Raw genomic sequence first — 25,780 nt, forward strand, 5'->3', positions numbered from 1 at the left:
ATATATATAATTAAAACCAATTTGGACTAAATAAATAAATGCAATACACAAAGTTTATTGTTGTGTAACAAAGGGGCTGCTGGCTCAGTCGATGCGCCTTGCTACGGGGTCATAATTTTATGCGAAAAATCAATAGAAAAACATTTACACCAATGACAGGAACTAGTTGCTGCAGTTATCAAAGATCAAACAGATTCACTTTTGATTATCATTTAATTCCAAGTCCAAGAAATAAACATAGGACAATGTCAATATCAAATGTACGACTCCTAACTGTAACTATCTCGACACTCTGTTCTTACTTTTTATCCACACTATTTCTATTCTCTACTGTTTAACATTTATTTTCACACAATATTTATACTATTAATCAGACAATACTTCATTTGTAACAATACTCAAATTAATATGACATTTCATAACACCTAGCAATAAGTAACAGTTTTCACATAATTAATATAAAAGATAATTATAAGTCCTCATATAATCCCATTAACATATAATCTCTTATATGCTTAATTCTCTCACATTAATTCTCAATCTGTCACAAATCCTTAAATATTAAATGCCACTTATTAACTCACATTTTGTTTTGACATGTAAATTATTAAATTTGGAAGAACAGTATTTTTGTAAAAGTCCATTTTTTTAATAAAATAATAAAGTATAATATAAGTCAAAATTAGCCTTATGACAGTTGTATTTGTATTGGTGATTTTATAATATGATCTTACTCAACATTTATCTTCATTTCTTCCATATTATTGTAATTTTCTAATGATAGGAACCAATGAAGAAGCTGAAATTCACGCAAGACTATTGAAACAATACAAAGGAACAATTGAAGAATCAGTAGAAGACGAAACACATGAAGCTGTGATGGACAACACCCTCATAACCATTCTGTACAAACGAAGTGAGGAATCAGAGACAGTATCGGGACAGTCTGAAATACCTCCAGTATACAGTGAATCTACAGTTAAACCTCAAGTATCAACTGAATCTACAATCAAACTTCCAGTAACCAATCAGCAGCCAAATCAATCAATAGAAGAAGCTAAAAAGGATATTGAAACCATGCTTAAATCTAATGTTGATTTAAATGACAAAGAAGAGTATGCGACATTGTTGTTATGGGATTTTGCAGGAGATGAAGAATTTTACCACACACATCAAACATTTTTGTCACCAGATGCAATTTATCTTGTCGTTACAAAACTCAATGAGGCTGACGATAAAAAAGCAAAAGGTAACATTTTATATAGTGAGAATAGAAATATTTAACATTTCATTTTATTTTTACTAAGCTTAGGATGCAAGTTTTTGTCAAGAACTATTGTTTCAGATCAGATCAGAGTGAAGTTTTGGTACAATTAAAACGTGTAAATCCGCTGCGCTTGTTTGCACCTGTCCTAATTCAGGTATCTGATGTTCAGAAGTTGTCGTTTGTTGATGTGGTTCATAAGTATTTCTTGTTTCTCGTTTTTTACATAGATTAGAACGTTGGTTTTACACTTGTAATATTTGGGGCCCTTTATAGCTTGCTGTGCGGTGTGAGCCAAGGCTCCGTGTTGAAGACCGTACTTTGACCTACACGAACCTTAGGCGTTACTGTTTGACGTGAACTTGACTGATCGGTGACGGATGTTTGACTGATCGATGAGTGATCGGTGATCGGTGATCCATAGTATCCCTCAGATCAGTCAAATTACCTATGTGAGAGTTACCGTGACAACGGTCATCGATCAATCGGTAACTCAAATTTATGCACGGATCGGACGGATACGTATATATTTCAAATTCTTATGTAAACCGAACTTAACAGTGTTTACAATCCATTAACGCGGACCTCGACGAAGACACCATGATTTACACGTTAATTTGTAATAAAATTAGTAAAAAGTAAAAAAATAGTATAACAGTAAATTGTAAAAGATGCTAAATTAAATAAAGGCAACAGTAGTATACCGCTGTTCAAAACTCATAAATCCATGGACAAAAAACAAAATCGGGGTAACAAACCAAAACCGAGCGAAACGCATTAAATATAAGAGGAGAACAACGACACAACACCAAAACGCAACACACACAGAAACTGACCAATCATCAGACAAAACACCACGAGAATAACAAATATAACATGAAAACCAAATACATGAATTCGGGATAGACAAGTACCGTGCCACGTCTTCTCTCAATATCTCAAACATAAAGCATTAATTGTTTGCGTTGATTAATAGTTTTGTATTAAATATTGTAAACATCAGAGACATATATATTACATAATATGGCCCAAGACCACAATTAATGACCCCGCTTTTCGTTGTTCACGAATATAGTTCCCTTTAATTATAGTGTATTTTTTCTTTATTTTTTTTCTTTCCCTTTCTCATTCATTTCTTAGCTTTTCTGGGGTGGAAATGAAAGAAGAGAGCTGAAATAAACTTTTGGATGTTTTATTTTAACTGATTTTAATAAGAAAAGAGTGATTAGGCCAGGTGCGAAAAGGTTATATTTACACTTTTCGGAACATCTCTTGACTTGCCTATAGGGGTATGGATGTGTATTGGCCAAATTTGTATGATGTAATGATGCAATTTTTCTGAAAATTGCATATATTTTTGGACTTGTACTGTACATTGCACACACAAAAAATTAGACAAAAAGAAAGAAAAGGCAAAATGTTTTTAATGCGACAAAACGTTACGAAGAAATGATAGAGGAATTAATTATGGTGTCGGGCCAATTACATGTGTCAGTTAACATGATCGACTTTTTCCTACGAAAATGCCGGTAATTTTCCGCCATTGGAATTTTGTACTTTTTATAGTTTAGAAAAGGTCGTTTTTCATAAAATAAGTATAAAAGAATGTCAGAGAAATCATTTTAAAAATTTGTTGGCATTGTTAAAAACTACCAGAAAGTATAATGTCCTTTTGATTTAAGTAAATTACGCTTTTTTAATTAAAATCAAACAACTCGAGATCAGTTTTAAAAAAAATAGACTTGAGATATAATAAGAATTAAAATACTTAGACTTCTTTTTTTGTGGAATAAGCATGCAGTTATTGATTTATTTTGATACAAATTATAGACCGTCATATAATTTCAGTATTTTTTGTACATCACGTTTGGCTGTTCTTCATAAAATATGGTTACTTTAAGGAAAAAGATATTAGATTTGTGTACGCGTTGCCTAAAATGCAACTATTTCTTCATTTTACCAACAATTATTGACCGCCATTGAATTTTTGTACTTTTTAGAGTTTAGAATAGGTTTTTTTCATGAAATTCAAAGAATATCATGGAATTATACTAAAATTTTATTCGCTTTGTTTAAAATAACCCAAATTATTCTTCTTTTTATTAAAAATGATACTATTTTATTTGAAATCAGATATTTTTACCATCATGACACAAGTATTCTAATCAGAATTGAGATATGATGAGAATTAAAATACTTAAACTTTTATTTATGTGAAATAAGAATGCAGCTATTGATTTATTTTGATACAAATTATTAACCGTCATATAATTTCAGTATTTTTTGTACATCATGATTAGCTGTTCTTCATTAAATATGGTTAATTTAAGGAAAAATATATTAATTTTTTGTACATGTTGCCTAAAATGCAAATATTTCTTCATTTTACCAACAATTATTGACAGCCATTGAAATTTTGTACTTATTATAGTTTAGAATTGTTTTTTTTCATGAAATTCAAAGAATGTTAGAGAAATTATACTAAAAATGTTTCGCATTGTTTAAAATAACCCAAATTATTCTTCTTTTTATTAAAATAATTATTTGAAATCAGTTATTTTTACCATCATGACACAAGTATTCTAATCAGAATTGAGATATGATGAGAATTAAAATACTTACACTTTTATTTATGTGGAATAAGAATGCAGCCATTGATTTATTTTGATACAAATTATTAACCGTCATATAATTTCAGCGTTTTTTGTACATCACGATTGGCTGTTCTTCATAAAATATGGTTACTTTAAGGAAAAAGATATTACATTTTTGTATGCGTTGCCTAAAGTGCAAATATTTCTTCATTTTACTGAAAATTATTGACCACCATTGAATTTTTGTAATTTTTCTAGTTTAGAATAGGTTTTTTTCATGAAATTCAAAGAATGGTAGAGAAATTATACTAAATTTTTTTTCGCATTGTTTAAAGTAACCCAAATTATTCTTCTTTTTATTAAAAGTGATACTATTTTATTTGAAATCAGTTATTTTTACCATCTTGAGACAAGTATTCTAATCAGAATTGAGATATGATGAGAATTGAAATACTTAAACTTTTATTTATGTTGAATAAGAATGCAGCTATTGATTTATTTTGATACAAATTATTAACCGTCATATAATTTCAGTATTTTTTGTACATCACGATTGGCTGTTCTTCATAGAAAATGGTTACTTTAAGGAAACAGATATTAAGTTTTTGTACGCGTTGCCTAAAATGCAAATATTTCTTCATTTTACCAACAATTATTGACCGCCATTGAAATTTTGTACTTATTATAGTTTAGAATAGGTTTTTTTCATGAATTTCAAAGAATGTTAGAGAAATTATACTAAAATTGTATTCGCATTTTTTAAAATAACCCAAATTCTTCTTCTTTTTAGCTCACCTGTCCCGAAGAGTTTAGTGTTTATTGTCCCAAATGCAACGCTTTCCGTCCGTCCATCTGGTCTTGTTAGCGCGCTAACATGTACAATTCTTGCCAGATTTTTATGAAACTTATATTACAGGTGTATATTAGCAATGTTTTGGACAAGTTCGAATATCAGTGCCAATCAATTATTTTTATGCCCCATTTATGGGCATTATGTTTTATGGTCTGTGCATCTGTTTGTTCTTTCGTCTGTTCATTCTTTCGTTCGTTCGTCTGTCTGTCCTGTTTCTGGTTAAAGATTTGGTTAAAGTTTTGGTAGTCGAGGTAGTTTTTGATGAAGTTGAAGTCCGATCAACTTGAAACTTAGTAAACATGTTCCCTATGATATGATCTTTCTAATTTTAATGCCAAATCGGAGTTTTTTAACCCATTTACAAGGTCAATTGAACATAGAAAATGATAGTGCAGATGAGGCATCCGTGTACTTGGGACACATTCTTGTTAAAAGAGTTATGCCGATGGAAACATTAATTTTATGGAAAATTGCATCGTTAGCGCTCTCCTTTGTACAATTATTGCCAGCTTTTTATGAAATTTATTAAAAGCTTATATCAGCAATGTTTTGGACAAATTCGAAAATCAGTGCAGATCAATTATTTTGAAAAGAGTTATTCCCCTTGGAAGTATTAATCATATGGAAAATTGCCTTGTGAGCACTCTAATGTGTACAATTCTTGCCAGATTAATATGAAATTTATATTATAGGTTTATATAATCAATGTCTTTGACGAATTTGTAAGTCGTTGTCAATAATGTTTTTTTTAAAGAGTTATGCCCCTTGGAAATATTGATTATATGGAAAATTGCATAGTTAACGCTCTCATGTGTACAATTCTTGCCAGATTTTTATGGTTTATATCACCAATGTCTCGGATCAAGTCGAAAATCAGTGATGAACATTTTTTTTAAAAAGAGATATGCCTCTTAGAATTATTTGTTTTATAAAAAATTACACTGTAAGCGCTTTCGTATGTACAATTCTTTGAAATATTTATTGTAATGAAAATCGCATCGCATTTGCTCTGAAGCCTTAGTTTCTCTAAGATATCTATAAAATGTTTTAGAGAACAAAATATGAGTGATCAATTATTTTTTGCACCATTATAAATAGAGAAAATATTAATGGAGCGAAAATGTTCAGCATAATGAGCTCTACCAATTGTTTTATTGTTTATTCGTCAAAACAGTAAGATAAATTGTTATAGGAGTTAATGCCCATAACATTTTTTTTTCATTTTTGCCTATTATAATGAAAACCAAATTTAGAGGGAAACATTTTTCCGTTATGCCTTATACGATTTAAATTATAAGTAATAAATAAACATTTTAAATCACAAAAATTATCAGCAAGACAAGATCTATTAAAAAGTCAAATTTCACCGATATTGTTAGTAGGCTGTCACTCTTCATGTGAGTGATTGCCATTAATTGAGGATTTTGTTTACTCTCTTTTGTGTTTTGAGCAAAAACTAAAGAATATAGAGAGAAACTAACCATACTAAAAGATCAGTAGTACAAGATTAACAAAATACATGTACATATTTTTGTCATGACGTTTATTCTCCTCTACAATGTTGGAAAGTGTCCTTTGTTTGACATGAACATAGACCAGCTATACCGTTATCTGTCTGTCGTCGTTGTATGGGACAAAACTCAAAAAGTCTCTAACCAATTTTCATGAAACTTTGATGAATTGTTTATATTTAATGACATAAGCTACCTTTTGGATTTGATAAATTTGAGATTTTACGTTTAAGAGTTCTGGGATTTTTATTCATCAAAAAGAGGAGATTTTCCAGTTTTCAGACAATAACTCAAAAATAGTTTGTTTTCATGCAACTTTATTAACTGGTTTATACCTAATGAAATAACTCCTTTTAGTTTTGTCTCTTCTTTACGGAGTCAAACATCGAGACATATGTATGCTGTTTCCGGCGTCGGGGGCGTCAACAATGTATTAGTTTGTGATTAGGTCTGTAGTTGATGGTCAACAATAAGTGAAATTGAAATGATATTAAGTGTGCAGTTTTATAAGCATCGCCGCATCTCATAACCATGGTGATTCTTTGGCCCCAAACCACTCAGTCATGGTCTATTGACTTTGCAACTTTGCTTAGTTTACATGTATTAGTGTATTGGGAACCACTAGTATATGTCAATGATATTTGGCATGCAATTGTATGGGCATTGGTATATCTTATTATACCCCACGCAACGAAATTGCGGAGGGTATAATGTTTTTGACCCGTCCGTCTGCCCGTCTGTCTGTCCGTCCGTCAGTCTGTTAATCCTGTTTCTTATCATCGCAACTTGTCTCAAACCACAATACAGAATTTCATAAAACCTTTTTAGATAAAAAGAACATACTATGCAGATGTGCATATCTACAGGAAATTACGATTCTATTTTTTTTCTAGGAACTACACCCCTTTGAACTTTTTTGCTTCAATTTAACTCTGCAACAGTTTGTCATCACAACTCCCCTGAAACCACACAACATAATGTCATGAAACTTTGAATAATTTGAGAATTAGGACATACTATGTAGATGTACATATCGAAAGAAAATTATGATTCAATTTTTGCTCTTATACATTTTTTTCTTCTTACAGTTATTTTATTTCTCTAGTGACCATGCGGGGACTTGGGATATGTGAGCGCGCTCACTAAGGCATGGAGATTATTAGCGCCAACCTCTCAGTCATAGTTTATATTGACTTTAACATCTTTGTTTGGTTTTCCTGTATTAGTTTGTGATTAGGTCAGTTTATGGGGAAATGTTAGTGGTAGGTCAATGGTAATTGGTATGCAGTTGTATTCACATTTATTTTAGCACATCTCATTTCAATGGTGAATAGTTGGTCTTTACCCCTTAGTCATTGTCTACTGACTTTGAAACGTTAGCTTAGTTGGCATGTATTAGTGTGTGATTAGGTCAGATTAAGATGAACAGCTAATGTTAACTCAATAATATTTGGTTTGCACATGTATTGGCATTTGCAAGTATTATTTCCAAGGAGACTATATAACACCACCCCCTCTTCATGGTTCATTGATTTTGAAACGTTTACATAGTTTACAAGTTAATGTTTGTGTTTAGTTTTGTTTAAAGGGAATGAATTATGAAAAGTCAATGCAGTTGTATAAGCATTGGCACATCTCATTTCCATGGAGATTGTTTAGCCCTATACCGTAACTTGTAAAATACATGTTAATATGGACCGCCATGACTGCCTTATGTTAATGATCAGCATTATATGAAGTGCTCACAACATGATATGAACTGCTCACAACATTATACGCAGTGGTCCAAACATTATATGCAGTGGTCACAACATTATATGAAGTGCTCACGACATTATATGAAATGCTCACAACATTATATGAAGTGCTCACAACATTATACGTTTTTTGTTGATGAAGGTGATGATCGGTGATGGTGATGATGATGTTTGATGTATGATGAGATTGATGTATGATGAGATGATTCGGTAAACTTCGGGTTTTTTAAAATTACCAAATACAGTCATAATGAAAGTGCCCCGCAAACAAATTTAAACAGTTGTTGAAGTCTTGTTACCAAGGCAACTCAATTGAAAACTATATCAGAAAAAAATAACGCCTGCTATTGGCTGCAATTGGACAGATATAATTTTATTAATTTATTGGAAGTTCATTCTGAGGAAAATATGAAACTAAGAGGTGGACAAATGAACTAGTTATGTTCATCGTAAGAAATACGCATGGCATAATGTAAGTTAAATAATGAAAGTTTTAGTTAATGAAATATCGAACTTAAGAAAATTTGTATGATATATGCCTCGAGTTCATTTTCTACTGAAGAATTTTAGCAAGGTGCCACTTTATAGTTGGTACTCAGTTTTTAAAAGCTTATTTAACAAATTCAACAAAACTTACCTAAGTTGTAGTTTGATGTTAATTTGGTAAGGTCCAATCTACCAGAATCACATGAGTGAACAGATGATCACGTGATGCAAATCAGACTTCAGAGTGGAGAAAGTCAGGAACTGAAACTTCCATAATGAGGGTGGGCACAAATCACATCTCGGGTAGGGAAGTGATTCTGGTAGATTGGACCTTACCAAATTAACATCAAACTACAACTTAGGTAAGTTTTGTTTAATTTGTTAATTTAGTAAGTCCAATCTACCTATAGAATCACATGAGTCTTTAGTGTTCAGTTCTACACTTTCAGTCAAAATCTTTGTTAAGTAGCTATAGTTATACTATAAACACTACATATTTCACTACTTGGAAAACACTACTAATTCTTAATTTCGGAAATTATATACATTCTTATATACACAAACTATCTTATTTCCTCTTGGCCAATAAGATTTCTTTACTGAAGGAGCTGTCATTAGTAATTGGTCTTTGATAAAAATTTCTAAACACACTATCTTTCCTCAATCCAGCTGTGCGAAGAATTGTAGCTATTGGAATTCGTCCACTAACATAGGAAATAGCAGCTCCTCTAGTACTATGAGGTGTAAAGATTGTCATATATATTCCAGCCAAAATTAAAACTTGTTAAATCCACTTAGCAATGGTGCCCTTTTTTACAGGTTGAGACGGTTTTTGGAAACTCAAAAACAATTGAGTTTTCTTAAATCTCAATTTATTTGTGCATTCTAAATATTCATGTAATGAATGAACCACACAACTCCTATAATCTGGCTTAAATGCTTCTATAAATATCTCTGGTAACTGGTATCTAGTTTGCTTAAGCAAGTCTCAATATCTAATTTTAACTGAGTATGTATCAAGTTCCTAATTTCTAATATCTATTAAGAAAATATTCTGCATTCTTTGACCTGTTGTTAAAGCTAATAACATGGCCAATTTAAATTTTAAGTTTTTTAATGTAATATCTTTCACTGGTTTCACAGTCTTAACAGACTTAACACAATTTCCACATTCCAGGTACAATTATACCTAGGTAAAACAGGTTTCTTATTAAATATTTCCTTCATAAATTGTTTAACATGAAAATGTTTTCCAATTTGCACATTAGTAATAAGGTAAACAAAACTAGATTCTGCTGATTTAGCAGTATTAACAGCACTTTATCCTAAGCCGTTCAGATGCAATTCTAACCAAAAATTTAATACACTATTTATAGATGGATCAAATCGATCCGTTTTTTCTTTGTCACAAAAAAACAGTCTGTTTTTTATATATGTCCCATACTTTTTTTTGGTAGAATCTCACCAGGAATTGATGATGATGTCGGCAGCCTCTGCTGATACTCCTCCCTCACACATTTTATTCCTGAGATTTTGAAAGCCGCCAATCTCATTTTTTTCAAAGGATGGGTTTGATTTGTTTTGGGATTCGTCAGAAACTTTCCACTTTTGGCAAAATATATGGTTGATCGCAAATCATTTGTAGTAGCTGCGGAAACCAAGGCTGTGTTGAAAATAAAGGTTCTATAACTAATGCGGTTGCTTTTTCCTCACAAATTTTCTGTAACACTGCACTGATCACACTGAAAGGAGGGAATATATAAGCATAAAATGTATTCCTAGTCAAAGAGAATGCATTAACAGCCAAAGGAAACATATTGTTCTAATCTATTGTTATGTTTTGATGCAAATAAATCAATGTCACATGGACCAAGTTTATTCATTATACACTCAAAACTACTATCAATAATCATCCATTCCATATCTGATTAGACTTGTGTCTGCTTAACGCATCTGCTTTTATATTTAACTTCCCTGGGATATGAAAAACACTAAGCCAAATTTGTCTATGTATACACCACAACCATCTCTCTTTAGATAAATTATTTAACTCCTCTTTCCTTCTCCCATTTTATTCAAATACTTAATAACAGTTGTATTATCAAGAAATAATTGTACATGTTCATTATGAGTTCTGCCACAAAAGGCTTTTAATGCAAGAAAAGCTGCTTTCAGTTAAAAAAAAAATATATGTTTATTACGTTCACTAATTCCAAACACCTGCTAATGTAAGATTATTTGTCACATCAAGTGCTCCATATCCTAACATACTGCTGTCAGATTCAATTTTTCTATCTGGTGGTTTAAAACAATCGGTTTATAACTATCATGAATGTTTTCAATCCACCAGTTTATACATTGTTTACTCTCATTTGATAATATAATCCTAGCATGCATCAAAAATTCCTTTATTCAATTTTAATTCAACATCCTTTTGTATTTCTAAAGTTTTGTAAAAAACTGGTGCAAATAAGACACCATGTTCACTAGCAACCAACTTTCTAATTAACTGTGCAAATTCATGTATAGTAACAGAAAACTTCCTTAACAAAGTTCTCCATAATTCCACAATATTTGCAACTTTGTTTGGTGCTAGTTTCACTACCATGCTCACAGAGTCTATACTGAATCCTAAAAAAATCGATGTTTTGAGCAGGCACAACAACTGATTTTTTTTTTATGTATAGTAAATCCTAGGCTATCAAACAATTTCATTGTTTCTTGAACATTATTTAAACATTCCTCATAAGTATCCCCTACCAATAAAACGTCATCAATATAAGCACAATTAACATATCCTTCTTTCCTTAAAGAAGATAACACAGGTTTTAACAACTTTGTGAAAATACGAGGAGCTGGTGATAAACAATTAGGCATAGCTGTAAACTGATATAATTGACCTTTCCATGTAAATCTCAAAAAAATACTATCTTCCTTTTGTATTCCTAAACTGTAATATGCATCTTTAATATCCAACTTTGCAAAGAAATTTTTATTTTTTACTAATTCTAATGCTGACTTGAAAGTTTCCATCTTGAAATGTTTATATTCCAAAAGCTCATTCAGATAACTTTAATTTAATATTAATATAAATGAACCATCAGCTTTGGGCCTAATAAAAATATTAGATAATACTTCCCCATACTGATGAATTACAGGTTCAATAACCTTTTTGTGTAAACATTTTGTTAACAGATTGTCGATAACTATTTGTTCACTTTCATTAAATTTAATTTCTTCCCCTGAACATTTACAACATGGTTCACATTCAAATTCCAAGTGATAACCTTGACATACAATATGCAAGACGTTTCTATCACTTGTAATTGTTTTCCATGTCTCACTATACTGAGCTATTTTCCCAGCAACATAGTTGTCAGTAGTATTATGCAGACAATTAAGATTTAATAATGTACATGTACTTACATTACTATTACTATGTGTGTCCATTTCTAATGGCCCAGATTTCCATTTCCTTTCTTGTTGAAGGGTTTCTTCTGATCTCGTTGTATCTGGGCCTTTTTTGGCTAAAAAGTTGTTTTTAAAACCACTTTTCCATTTGAAACTTCCATTGTCAGACTTAAAATTATCATTCCGAGAATAAGTGTCCTTAACTTCAGGTAGATGTGCCTTATCCCTGTTCCATGCACTTTTAACTTTCATGTTATTGCCCAATTTTGTACTATCGTCTATTTCTTTCATCCGTTGTTCCAGATTTTCTTTGTCCCCAAATAAATAGTTCGGCGAAATTTTCTAATCTTCGTGGCTCAGAGCTTACTTCTATTACTAGACAGATCTCTATGAGCATACAACAACAAAGGAGTAGGTCCAGTAAGACCTCTTTTTGGCCCCAAAATATAGAAGTTTTACAAAATTGTTAAAATGTAAATTTTTACTTAGTTAATGGATAGTAAAATGGTTCTGCTACACAAATATTGGCTGTTTTTGACAATACAATGCACATATATTGGGTACTTGCACCATGAAGTGGTGCTAAATTACTGAAATCCTCAAAATTCCAGTATTTTAGTTAAATTTTATACGGTTTCCGGGTGAAACGAAAGTGGCCGCATTCGTGTTCATCCAAAATATTGAAATAGAAGTTGTATTTGACGATAATACATAACATATGTAAAGATTGAGGATGAACACGGATGCGGCCACTTTTGTTTTTGACAAAAACCATGTGAAAAGTGTCATTTTTTCGCATATTTGGTAGATTTTTCATATTTGAGCTTGAATCGGATCGTTTTTAATGACTAAATAAGTTAAAATCTTGCACATGAAATAATTGAATCATATGAAATAGACACTTAAATGTTTAAAAAGTGGTCAAAATCTTTTGTCAGGTGAAACTGAAATTTGAGGGCAAAATCGGTCCTTACCGGACCTACTCCTTTAGGGAGTCTAGGGATAGTTCAAACGTTTCTTCCGATGAGCTTTTCAAAGACTTTTCCATCAGCTGAACAACCGGTATCATCCCTTTAACAAGATATCCCTGCCGGTTCTTTGCAGGGATCTGTCATTATCTTTCAGACGTTTAGATGTTTCCTTAGAACTCCACAGCACTTTATTTACTTTAGGAACCTCTAGAAATTCACAATTCTCTGGCCGAACAAATTTGTCCACTAATTCCTGAATTTCTTTATTTTTATGATCTACGGCAGACTCTGCCCCTTGATTAACGATTTTTGCTATCTCCTTTGTGTACAAGCGATCCTAATTTTGGTTTTTAGACAATTTTTTTTTTCATTTTGGACATTTTGGACATTTTCGTCGTAACTTTTATTCTTTTTTTGAGGTGCTTCCTCCGCCATATCCTCCTCATCCTCTGAAGACTCATAGTCCCGTTCCGATTCCTCATACTGTCATAAAAAGTATTCGGAGATTTGCCCCGTTTATTGTTTCTCAACTGCGTCTGTGCAATGGCCCAATCGGATCAGCTGTTTTGTTGAGAACCGCGTTTTTAAATTTCAATTACGGATTTGGTTAGCTCATTAATAGCTTTCTGTAAAAGTAAAGCTTTTTGTTGTTTATCAATTTCTCATTGTATTTAGCTAACAAATCCGGTTGCTGTTGTTTAACTTCAACACTTGCAGTAAAAGGTACATAGTTAGGCTCCACCCCCTTTTTGTTTTTCTCAACTGTCGCTCGCTTCGGAACAGAATTTAAACGGGTAGGCTGTGAAGATGATGGAGTTCCAGTATGAATCAACTGAAGAGAACCATCATCCTTCACCACTATTGCCTGGTCTTGGAAAACATTGCAATTTTCCACACCTGGATCCAAAATAATAAATTCCTCTGCCATTGTTTGGAATTTCCTAAACACACGTGCCACCTCTATCAGCACACACACATTTAACAAAGAAAATAATTTACAAAAGTAATTTCATGTCAAATGAAAATTATGAATAACATCACTTTAGTAAAACTTTCAAACTACGAACAATTCCTGACTATCCAAACACTAACATATATATTCGTCTCCTGAATAAATTGTCTAACTTTGCATAACAAAGGATCAACCTAGTTTTGATTTGCATCATGTGATCATCTGTTCACTCATGTGATTCTATAGGTAGATTGGACTTACTAAATTTCCTTTTGAATAAAAGCAGTTTAAAGCATTTCATTGTAGGTGTTTAACATACTTTTACATCAATTATTGCAATTTTTTACAAGCTTTTTAGCACGCCAAGCAGTTTGTCTTTTAAATATGACCAGCAGTCTTGTATAAAGATATAATCTTTCATAAGAAAAATTTACCCTTTCAAGACCCAGTTTAACATTTTCCTTAATAGTTATCATCTCGTATGAAAACTGAGTTTATGGGGGTGAATAAAACGTTTACTACGTTTGCTCGTCAGTCTGCACGGTTAATATATGAAAAAAGTGGTATATGCTTGTCAATGAAACATTTTTCCACAAGAGACCAAATGACACAGAAATTAACAACAATAGACCACATTACGGCCTTGAAGAATGATATAAGCCCATATCGCTTAGTCAGCTATGCTATAGAAGGCCCCGAAATGATAAACGTAAAACATTCTAAACGAGAAAACTAACGGTATAATTAATGTACAAACAAACAAAGGAAAAAAACGAACATGTAACACATTACGGCCTAGCCAAGATCAGATGTGCATTTTGTGTTTCACATGAAGTCAAAAATTAGTATCACCTCAGGACAAAATTCTTTTGGTATTTTGGTTCAAATATGGTTTAAATTATGAAAATTTCCATCGTTAGGCTAACACTGGAAGCATTTATATAATACATGCAGTTTTTGTTAGAAATATTTTATATTTTTATGAAATAAATGGTGTTTAAAAACTGTATAATTCTCTTTAATGGTTGCCTTCAAGACATGGTCACCAGTGTCAGATTTTTGGTCAATGACAAAAACAACAAAATACGTTTAGAATTATTGAATATCAAACATTTTAATTGAAAAAAAAAATGACAAGAACATGTTTAACTCACAGTTATTTCAAGCAACATTAGCTTTCTTTGATTATTTATCTTATCTGATAAAACTGTATCTAAACTTATCTATAAATAACAAAACTTCCAAAACAAACCTTTCTTTTGGTGTATTAAACCTTAAAATAACTTGATGCATATTCTTACAATAAACAATCAAACATAGCAATACAATTTATATATTTTGTCTACGGACAAGACATTGTATTTATATTTAATGAAATGTATTATTAAAACCTAATTCTGATATAGCTGAAAGTGTTCTCTTGAAAAAAAAACTATACATTTTATCAGGTTTATCTATCAAACTGAGTTAACTGGGAGGAAAATGGAAACAAATACATTTTGATAATGTCTACGGAAGAGACATTTTATTGATATTCAATTAAATGCTTTCAAAGATGATTGTTAAAGTTAAGATTAAAAGTTACCAATTAAATTTTAAATTGTGTTTTTTAAATTTTGGAAAATATAAAAATGTACCCATAATTCTTTACACATCTCAAAAATTTATTGATTGAGCCAAAATGAAGACACATTTTTTTAACTGAAATCCATATATCTGACTGTTTACAACAATCAAACTTTTATTATAAATCAATTTTGACATAGTTGAATGTGTTCTCTTGAAAAAATAACATACATGTTACCTACCAAATTAGGCTGAACTCGAGGAAATTGGCTAAAATATATTGTGGTAATGTCTACGGACAAGACAATTTCAGTTAAAAAAAAATCTGTTAGAATGAATTGTGACTATATTCATGTTGAAAATACTGAGTCTTAATTTGAATGGATAACTTTCTTCACCTAAAAATAAGAATTAAGTTCTATAGCAGACAAATAATTGAATTCAATACTTGTTATGTACAAGTGTCTTGTCCGTAGACACTTCCTCATCTGCTGTTAATACTGAAATACAAAAGATAAAGTAAGAGAGAGGGAAATACTTTTTCTGTTGATTTAGTTAACCTTTTAAGGTATGCAGCAACTGGAATAAACAATATTGAAGTAAAATAAGGTATGCTTTTTATGACTGATGATCTGCCACTTTTTAAAATCCACTCCTGTAAAGTAATTTTACAGAAATTGAGAACACTTAAATTACCATTTATTAATTAAAAGTAAGATATGTTTAAGTTTAAACAACGCATAGGACTAATGTTGACCCATACAGCCAAGCAATATTGATAAAAAGACATGTCTACGGACAAGACATTCTGACATATTTTTGAAATTTTTCCTCCATTAATAGATGGTAGAAAAAAATGTTAGTAGTGTTTTCATGTTTACAAAAGAACAGGAACTTAGCAATGCATCATTGACGTTAGTATACTTCCAGTTTACTAGGGAATGCATGTCTACGGACAAGACAATTTTTTTAAATTCATTTGTATATCCAACTTTGATGGCATATATCTCCAGCTAGGGTACTGCAATTTTGATAAATGAGGTAGTTTTTGATAAAGTATATACTAAAAGAGAAAACAAAACACATCATAGCATAAATTTGATTCATTTTATCTCTTATATCACTACACTGAGCAAGCTTAAAACAAAAGTACAAAATTTCATAACAAACCCATAGTATTCAACTTTTGATCATAACTTTGTAACAACTGGAGATTTTTTGTTGCAACAACCAGTAAAAGAAAGATGAATAAATTGTCTATAACAGTAAACCAATAATGTAGTTCAAACTAATTTCACTTATTAACTATCAATTGTTAAAAACAGGGAAATTTTAAATGAAACAACATAACGTAAAATTTTGCCTATTTTCAGCGTGTATTTTAGTGTTTTATTTAAAAACGGTAACACCTATACATGATATTTGATATTCATTGTGAAGCCCTACATTCTCTCCTTCAGTTCAAACATGTATTACTTATGTAAACATTATCTTCTTGTCTTTACAAGCCTATAACATAGACCCACTATGAAATGCACATCTGATCTTGGCTAGGCCGATTAACAAACGACAACCACTGAAATACAGGCTCCTGACTTGGGACAGACACATTATCACACATATATACAGAATGTGGCAGGCTTTAACATGTTAGCGGGATCCAAACCCTCCCTCTAACCTCGGACAGTGGTGTAACAGAACAACATAAGAACGAACTATGAAAATCAGTTGAAAAAGGCTTAACTCATGAGATGGATACAAATATAAATACATCTAACAAAAAACAGAGTGGTCGTGGCCGTGTACATGTATATCCCAACAAAAGAAAGACACTAAGTACAGATCTGAGTGTACTCGCAGTTATTGACAGCTAGTTCAAAGCCACTAACAACTAATACAAAAATCAGGCATCTAAGTTTTGCATTTAGGTAAAGATTGAAACAAACTGTGAGTAAAAAAGAATGATTTACTATCATATTGGATAGTAACTATTGTCCATGAAAAAAGAGTCATCTTGACCTAAATTAATTCTGGTTAAGATATATAAAGATACAAACTCTAATCAACTACAAGTCATAGAAGAATGATATCTCTTAGATCGCACTTATTTGATAACAATGAATCTTGAAAAAAGATTCAAATTTGTGTTAAGGTCCAGATGATAGCAACAACACATAAAAGAGGAATGCTATTTGTTACTGAGCACTTCTTTGATTTTATTGAAGGTCCACACACAATTTTTGTTACAGAAGCACAAAAAAAAACCACGATACTCATTACTATGTCAATATATAATTGTAATATAATTCAATTAATGGAGATGAACTATTGTATTGTTTTACTGTAAATTCTGCTCGTTGTTGTTATTATCGTTCTTATTCTTCTCACAAACAAGCATGTCTATATATATAGTCTGGGAATTTCTGTTATTTTTGCTAACAATTTGTTTCCGTATCCCATGTTAGGATCAATGTAAGAGGTTGAAAATTTCATATCTGAATATTTTTCTTTATCTGGAAAGTTACTTTTGAAGATAGATCTTGATTGTTTCTGTAGGGATTCTTTCTCATATATATGGATCACTCACGGGGTAAAAATTTGAAAATTGTCGAAACTAATTTGACTTTTATGTATAGCATAGTCTGAATTATATACTTATAAGGATTTAAATTCACAAACTAGTTATTTTGCTCTAAAAATTGCTGTGCCATGCCTTTTTAAAATAAGATTGAAAATCGTAAATGTTAAAGTAAAAGTCTATTTCGAAGAACATCGTTGCCCAACATTAATAACAAAAAAAAATGCAATGAACAGTATACTTCTGACATTTATTTGGTTCTCCTTGACAAAATACTGGGTCATAATATACCTTAACTGCAGTCCCGAGTAATCTGAAGATATTTATTTAGAGTTAAATGATCAGAAATGCACAATTAATGTGTATAAATCTAACGTAAGGGTACCCGAATTGCACCGAGTACCCAAATTGCACCTATTTAGAAAAAAATAGCAACAAAAATCTTACAAGATTTCCTAGAGACTAAACAGTTTGTATTTTTATGATTTGATACTATGCACGTCTTTCAACATAAGTTACCATATTTAGATCGGACACAAAACGTTCACAACTACTTATTTATCAAAAGATGGACTGTTTACTGAAAAAGCAAAATGTACGAAAACGTCATCATGCGACGTCATCAAAACGTCAACTTTTTAAAATTAGCAAATATAATATATTATAAGTATCCATTTCGTAAAATATGAAGAGTAAGCATGGTCTAATATCCAATTGTTTAAAATATTTGAAGAAATTAAACAAAAGCTCGGTTATTAGACTTTTGACGATGTGAATTTAAGCGTGGATGCAATTTGGGTACTCCTCATTACAGAATCATGGATAGTTTGGAGGTTGATTCAAACCCATTTTTTAATGACTCAATATGGATTAAAAATTAAATTGGTGAACCTATACAATAAAGAAGGATAGGGCTACAAAATAAACACAGTACGGACATTTTTTTTCTTGATCTTAAAAAAACGTAGGTGACAAACTGTCAAAATAGGAGCAATTTAGGTACTGTCACGTTATATGTTTTAATACGATTGCAAAAAATAAAAAATAAAAAAAATTGTCGTATATATATTGCTATCACGTCGTCGTCGGGGTCGCCAAAGACAGATGGTTTCCGAATAATAACTTTTGTATAGGTAAATAGAAATCAACTTTAACACAAGGTTTATAAAAGAAAGTTTGGGATTGATTTAGGGTTATGGTCTTAACTGTTTGAGAATTAGAGGCCAAAAAGGGGGATCAGATAAACATTTTTATACGACCGCAAAATTTGAAAAATATTTCGTCGTATATTGCTATCACGTCAGCGTCGTCGTCGTCGTCGGCGTCTGAATACTTTCAGTTTTCGCACTCTAACTTTAGTAAAAGTGAATAGAAATCTATGAAATTCTAACACAAGGTTTATGACCACAAAAGGAAGGTTGGTATTGATTTTGGGAGTTTTAGTCCCAACATTTTAGGAATTAGGGGCCAAAAAGGGCCTAAATAAGCATTTTCTTGGTTTTCGCACTATAACTTTAGTTAAAGTTAATAGAAATCTATGAAATTTTGACACAAGGTTTATGACCACAAAAGAAAGGTTGGGATTGATTTTGTGAGTTTTGTTTTCAACAGTTTAGGAATTAGGGGCCAAAAAAGGGCCCAAATAAGCATTAATCTTTGTTTTCGCACCATATCTTTAGTTTAAGTAAATAGAAATCTATGAAATTTAAACACATGGTTTATGACCATAAAAGGAAGGTTGGTATTGATTTTGGGAGTTTTGGTCCCAACAGTTTAGGAATAAGGGGCCCAAAGGGTCCAAAATTAAACTTTGTTTGATTTCATCAAAATTGAATAATTGGGGTTCTTTGATATGCCGAATCTAACTGTGTATGTAGATTCTTAACTTTTGGTCCCGTTTTCAAATTGGTCTACATTAAGGTCCAAAGGGTCCAAAATTAAACTTAGTTTGATTTTGACAAAAAATGAATCGGTTGGCTTCTTTGAAATGCTGAATCTAAAAATGTACTAAGTTTCTTGATTATTGGCCCAGTTTTCAAGTTGGTCCAAATCGGGGTCCAAAATTAAACTTTGTTTGATTTCATCAAAAATTGAATAAATGGGGTTCTTTGATACGCCAAATCTAACTGTGTATGTAGATTCTTCATTGTTGGTCCTGTTTTCAAATTGGTCTACATTAAAGTCCAAAGGGTCCAAAATTAATCTTAGTTTGATTTTAACAAAAATTGAAATCTTGGGGTTCTTTGATATGCTGAGTCCAAACATGTACTTAGATTTTTTATTATGGGCCCAGTTTTCAAGTTGGTCCAAATCAGGATCTAAAATTATTATATTAAGTATTGTGCAATAGCAAGTCTTTTCAAATGCACAGTATTGCGCAATGGCAAGAAATATCTAATTGCACAATATTGTGGAATAGCATTTTTTTTTAAATTAGAGTTATCTTTCTTTGTCCAGAATAGTAAGCAAGAAATATCTAATTGGACAATATTGTGCAATAGCAAGATTTTTTTTTAATTGGAGTTATCTTTCTTTGTCTAGAATCAACTTAAATCTTTGTTATATACAATATATAATGTGATGTTGTACCCTTTTTGACTTGTTATATATTATATTTTGTAGTGTACAGAATCATATTACATGATCCATCGCCCTGTAAGATTGATCGTTGACTATTTATTCAGTCATTCAATATACAATGTATATTCACTTTTTACTACCAACTGATAAATTAAAATAATCTTTACCATTCAGTGATAACAATATGATGTATTTAAATGAGTAGCTATTGTTGCAAACTCCATTAGAAATTTTAATTGAGATTAGTTTTCGAATAAGGGAAAGGGGGATGTGATTAAAAAAATTGGGTTCAATTTTTCTCATTTGAAATTTCATAAATAAAAAGAAAATTTCTTCAAACATTTTTTTTGAGAGGTTTAATATTCAACAGCATAATGAATTGCTCTAAGAGAAAACAATAATTTTAAGTTCATTAGAACACATTCATTCTGTGTCAGAAACCTATGCTGTGTCAACTATTTAATCACAATCCAAATTTAGAGCTAATTCCAGCTTGAATGTTGTGTCCATACTTGCCCCAACCGTTCAGGGTTCAACCTCTGCGGTCGTATAAAGCTACGCCCTGCGGAGCATCTGGTTGTAGTTTCCAGTCCTTAAGTGTATAAATCTCTCTGAAATTGTACCACAAGTTTCCATACCACGAAGGGATAGTTATGGTTTGTTTGGAAAAGTGGGTGGAGGGGAGGTGTTTTGGCTCAAAACGTTTAGGAATAAGAGGCAAAAAAGAGGGGGAAACAAGGGTTTCTTGGTTAATGGCCAATTAAGACAATTTGAAACCAGTGTAAGGAAGGTAATCCAAATATATTGAGGTAATCCAGACATGTTTGATTGCCTCCCTTACACTGCTTTAAAATTATGTGTAAAGAACATGTTTTCTCATATCAGATATCAGAAATTAAAAAGATAATTTCTTCATATATATTTTTTTGGGCAAAAAAAGTGAGGGATACATTTTTCTTTTTTTTTTCGGGTTGGGGTCAATATGCAACAGCATAGTGTATTGCACAAAACAAAAACAAAAAGGGGGGTATTTTATTTTTTGGAGGGGGGTGGGGCAATTCGCAACAGCGAAGTGAAAAACCAAAAAAATAAGTATAAATTCAAATTATATCCAGCTGCGTTCGGCGAAGCAATTTATTATACACTTAAAGTATATACATATTAAGTTGTGGATATGATGAAAATGATAATCCAAATAAGTTAAAATTGCCCTGGTGTGGAATTAATTTGTGGTAAATTGATCATACTTCTTAATTTCCTTATTACAATCAGTTTTAAATATTGTGTACTGCCTTAATGATAACATGACTTTAATAACTGTTTAATTTTGTTTGTTGGGCACTATCAATTATGACTGTATTCGGTAATTTCCGCTAAAAAAAACTGAAGTTTACCGAATCATCTCATCATACAACAAACATCATAATCACCATCACCGATCATCACCTTCATAAAAAAAAAAAAAAAGTTTTTAAAATTTTAATTACTTTCTTAAACTATCCTTGGTTTGTACCTAACTTAGACTGAAGCTTGTTTATGATCATAAGATAGTACCCAGAAGTAAATTATGTAAAAAAATATACATTTTTCCGTATTTTACTTTTAAATGGACTTAGTTTTTCTGCGGGGAAACATTACATTTACTCTGTGGTTAAAGTTTTTAAAATTTTAATAACTTTCTTAAACTATCCTTGGTTTTTACCAAACTTGGGCTGAGAAGCTTATTTATGATCATAAAATAATATCCAGAAGTAAATTTTGTAAAAAGATAACTCCATTTTTTCTGTATTTTACTTTTAAATGGACTTAGGTTTTCTTCCAGTTAACATTACATACAGTCTGCAGTTAAAGTTTTCAAAACATTTATTACATTCATTATTTAACTTTCCTAGATTTTTAACGAACTTGGACAGAAGCTTCTTACAATCATAAGATAGTATCAAGGGGATAATTTTATTGATTTTTTTCCTCATTTTTGTTGAGCCTGAGATTTACAGCAAAAGTAGGCGAGACACTGAGTTCCGCGAAACCCTTACAAATTTTTCAAGCTATGAGGCGTTGAAAATTGCCAAAATTTGGTTAGTTTGTTCATGAAAAAACACATAAGTGTGTATTAAAAAAAATCTATGAGATAGAATTTTGAAATAAATTGTGAGAAGGAAGGTTTCATAATATGTTTTAAGAAAATAAAAAGAAAACATGGTGTCACTGAACTTGTTTTCTTCCTATCAGTAAAAATTTAAAAAAAAACTATTAGCACAGTATGAATTTTGTAGTAAAAGAGTCATCTCCCCTTAAATGGCTCATTTGAAAAAAATGATTTTAAAACCCAAAAAAATTATATTTGTTAAAATATTTTGTATAATACGATTAATAAGCAAGTTTTCTTTGAATAGAAAAAAGAGTCTAACCATTGAATTGCAAATATGTCTCCAAATTTGCAGATTTAGGCAAATAACTAGACCGATTTTTTACTGTGATTGTACAATCCAAGATGGCGGTATACCATGAATCTACCTTAACAACTTATGAATACAACTCTGTGAGATCAACATGAAAGTGAAAAAGTGTGAAATTCAGCAGACTTCTTGTTGGATTTATTGCCCTTAGATTATAGTTTTATTTTACAAATGTGTATCATTATGCAGATTATTTCTAAACCTCCTATAGATTATTTAAAACTGTAAACGGTAAAATAAGATCATTGATACCAGTTGTATAATATAATTATTTCATTGATTGATTGAAATATTGATTTATTGGTCTTTAACACCACTTTCAGCACTATGTCTGTTTTGTTGTTGTCGGTTTTTACCTGCATCGCCAAAGATGGAAGCAGATCTAGTAATGGCTCGACCCCGTCTGTTCGTAAGAAATCTATCACATAGTTGTCTTAGCTTCTGTAAAAAGGAGTGATTTGATATTTTGTCTGCAGCTTTGGTAGTATAAGTTGTAGCGAGTAAGCAATTTTTGTCGAGCCTGCAACTTCTGTTGCAGAGAGCACGACACAGGGATAGTGATCCGGCGGCGGCGATGGCGTTAACTAACTACTTAAAAACTTTATATTTTAGAAGTTGGAATAATTCGATGCTCATACTTTGTATATAATTAGATGCCTTATGTTATGAAGTTTCCGTCTGTCATATGTCCCTTGTCCAGTTGGCCTCATATTCAGGGTTCAGTGACTTCTTGAAATTTCTCTCTTATTATGTATATTAGTATAACAATATGTAGTACATTCATGTTAGAAATTATTATAAATTAAGGCATGTATCTCCCTCATGCAAAGTTTAATTCCTCTCACGGATTTGGCTATACTTTTTAGACCTTTGGATTATAGCTCTTCATCTTTTATATAAGCTTTGAATTACACATATTTTGGCCACAAGCATCATTGAAGAGACATGTATTGTCGAAATGCGCATGTGGTGCAGGAAAATTGGTACCGTTAATGTTATTACTATCATTGGGTCGATGCCTCTGCTAGTGAACTGTTAGTCCCCGAGATTATCACCAGCCCTGTAGCCAGTACTTCGGCACTGGAATGAAAATACGGATTTTTTTTGTGTTATTAAAATTTGCTGCTACAAAATGTTAAAAATTATTATAAATTAAGGAACGTATCTCCTTCATGCAAAGCTTTAATTTCTTTCACAGCTTTGGCTATACTTTTTGGACCTGGTGGATTATAGCTCTACATATTTTATATATGCTTTGGATTTCAAATAGTTTCGCCATGAGCATCACTGAAGAGACATGTATTGTCGTAATGCGCATCTGGTGCAGGAAAATTGGTACCGTTAATGTCATTGCAAGGTCCTCATGCCCGTCAGACAGCTTTCATCTGACCTCGGCCTAATTTCATGGACCAGTGAAGAAGATTAAGTTTCCCTGGTCTAGTCAATATAGGTGTAATACCACCATTGATTTTTCCCTATTAGTCTTTGTTAAATTGGCACTTTTAAAAGAATTGTACAGTATTTACCTTTATTTCAACCAAAGAAATACTTTGCATGGATAAAGTTTAATCCTTTCCAGTGATACAGTGAAAATTTCACACTACATTTCATTGCATATAAGAAAGTAATCATCGCCGGAAGTAAACAGCCCAATTTTTACACTGTTATTTACTGGTTACCTGCTTTGGTAACTATGTAACCTTAACGTTCCAAAATATTTTATAAGACCATCAAATAAAAAAAGAATATGCTTTCGGACTTCCAACATACATATTTACGACTCAGAAAAATTTAAGTGCATTGAAATGCAGGGTTAATTTTCTACAACTGTCAAATTCAAGGGAATATTGTTTAGGCCTACTTTCGTATGCAACCGGATGTGACGTACCATGATTTGGTGGTATTACACCTAAAGAACACCTAAATGTCAAATATACTTAATGTAATTTTTTTCCCTCCAATTGAAAGTTATTTCAAGCATAACTGTCAAGTTTTGTCTCAGCCAGAGCTATAGTTTCAGAGAAAATCAGTATAATGTAAGGCCATATCCTACGGCAATTTCAGTCTAATTTCTTCGAAAAATCCTAATTTCAGTGTATCATTCTAAAATGCAGTGTTGACTAATATCTGATCATAAACTCATGATGTATGCATTCAAACAATTAAATAGAATACAAAAGACAACTTTAAGATGATAAACAATTGTATTGCCCCTTTTAGAGTTCATTTGAAGGTCTGTTTTAGTCTGTATTGGTCCATTTTTCCTCCATCCTTCCTTTTTCATCAAAACTTGATATCTTTTGTCTAAAAAATAAAACAAATGTGATTATGTTCCCACAAAAATGAAATAAATGTATTGTTAAATCAATAATTAAGGTGTTTTAGCTGAAAGAACTGTCTCTATACATGTTAACTGTCTACACGGAAGTTTCGATAAGCCCTTATGTGTAACTTGAGTTTTTGGTCTGTTCCCCTAGTGTGTCAAATAACGGTTCCCGTTCAGTCAATCATTTGTTGTTACTGGTATCAGAGTCCTTTTATTTACTCACAACAGTATATTTCTAATAGATTTACACAAAAAGTCCACTTTCTTGTATTTTACATTAGAAAATGGGGAGAAAGAGTAATAAACAAATACCTCAAAATGTTTTTACAAAGGGTTATGTCCCCTGGAATGCTGGTACAAAAAATATATTGGTAAGAATTATAAAGTTTAAGTATGTGACACTGGATTCTGATGTGTATAAATCCAGGGCAAAAAAGTGTTTAGATGATTTATTGTCTGTGCAAAATGTAGT

General features: G+C 31.5%; 1 protein-coding gene across 1 annotated transcript in view; it reads left to right on the plus strand.

Annotated features, from left to right (window-relative positions):
• LOC134684946 (uncharacterized) overlaps window positions 1–25,780 on the plus strand; it is an 86,690-nt gene that overhangs the window by 50,736 nt on the left and 10,174 nt on the right. The window contains exon 9 of the mRNA XM_063544266.1: window positions 785–1,249. Coding sequence (XP_063400336.1) covers window positions 785–1,249 — 465 coding nt within the window. The remainder of the gene's footprint in view (window positions 1–784; window positions 1,250–25,780) is intronic.

This window comes from Mytilus trossulus, chromosome 9, assembly GCF_036588685.1.
Source record: "Mytilus trossulus isolate FHL-02 chromosome 9, PNRI_Mtr1.1.1.hap1, whole genome shotgun sequence".
Classification (NCBI taxonomy): domain Eukaryota; kingdom Metazoa; phylum Mollusca; class Bivalvia; order Mytilida; family Mytilidae; genus Mytilus; species Mytilus trossulus.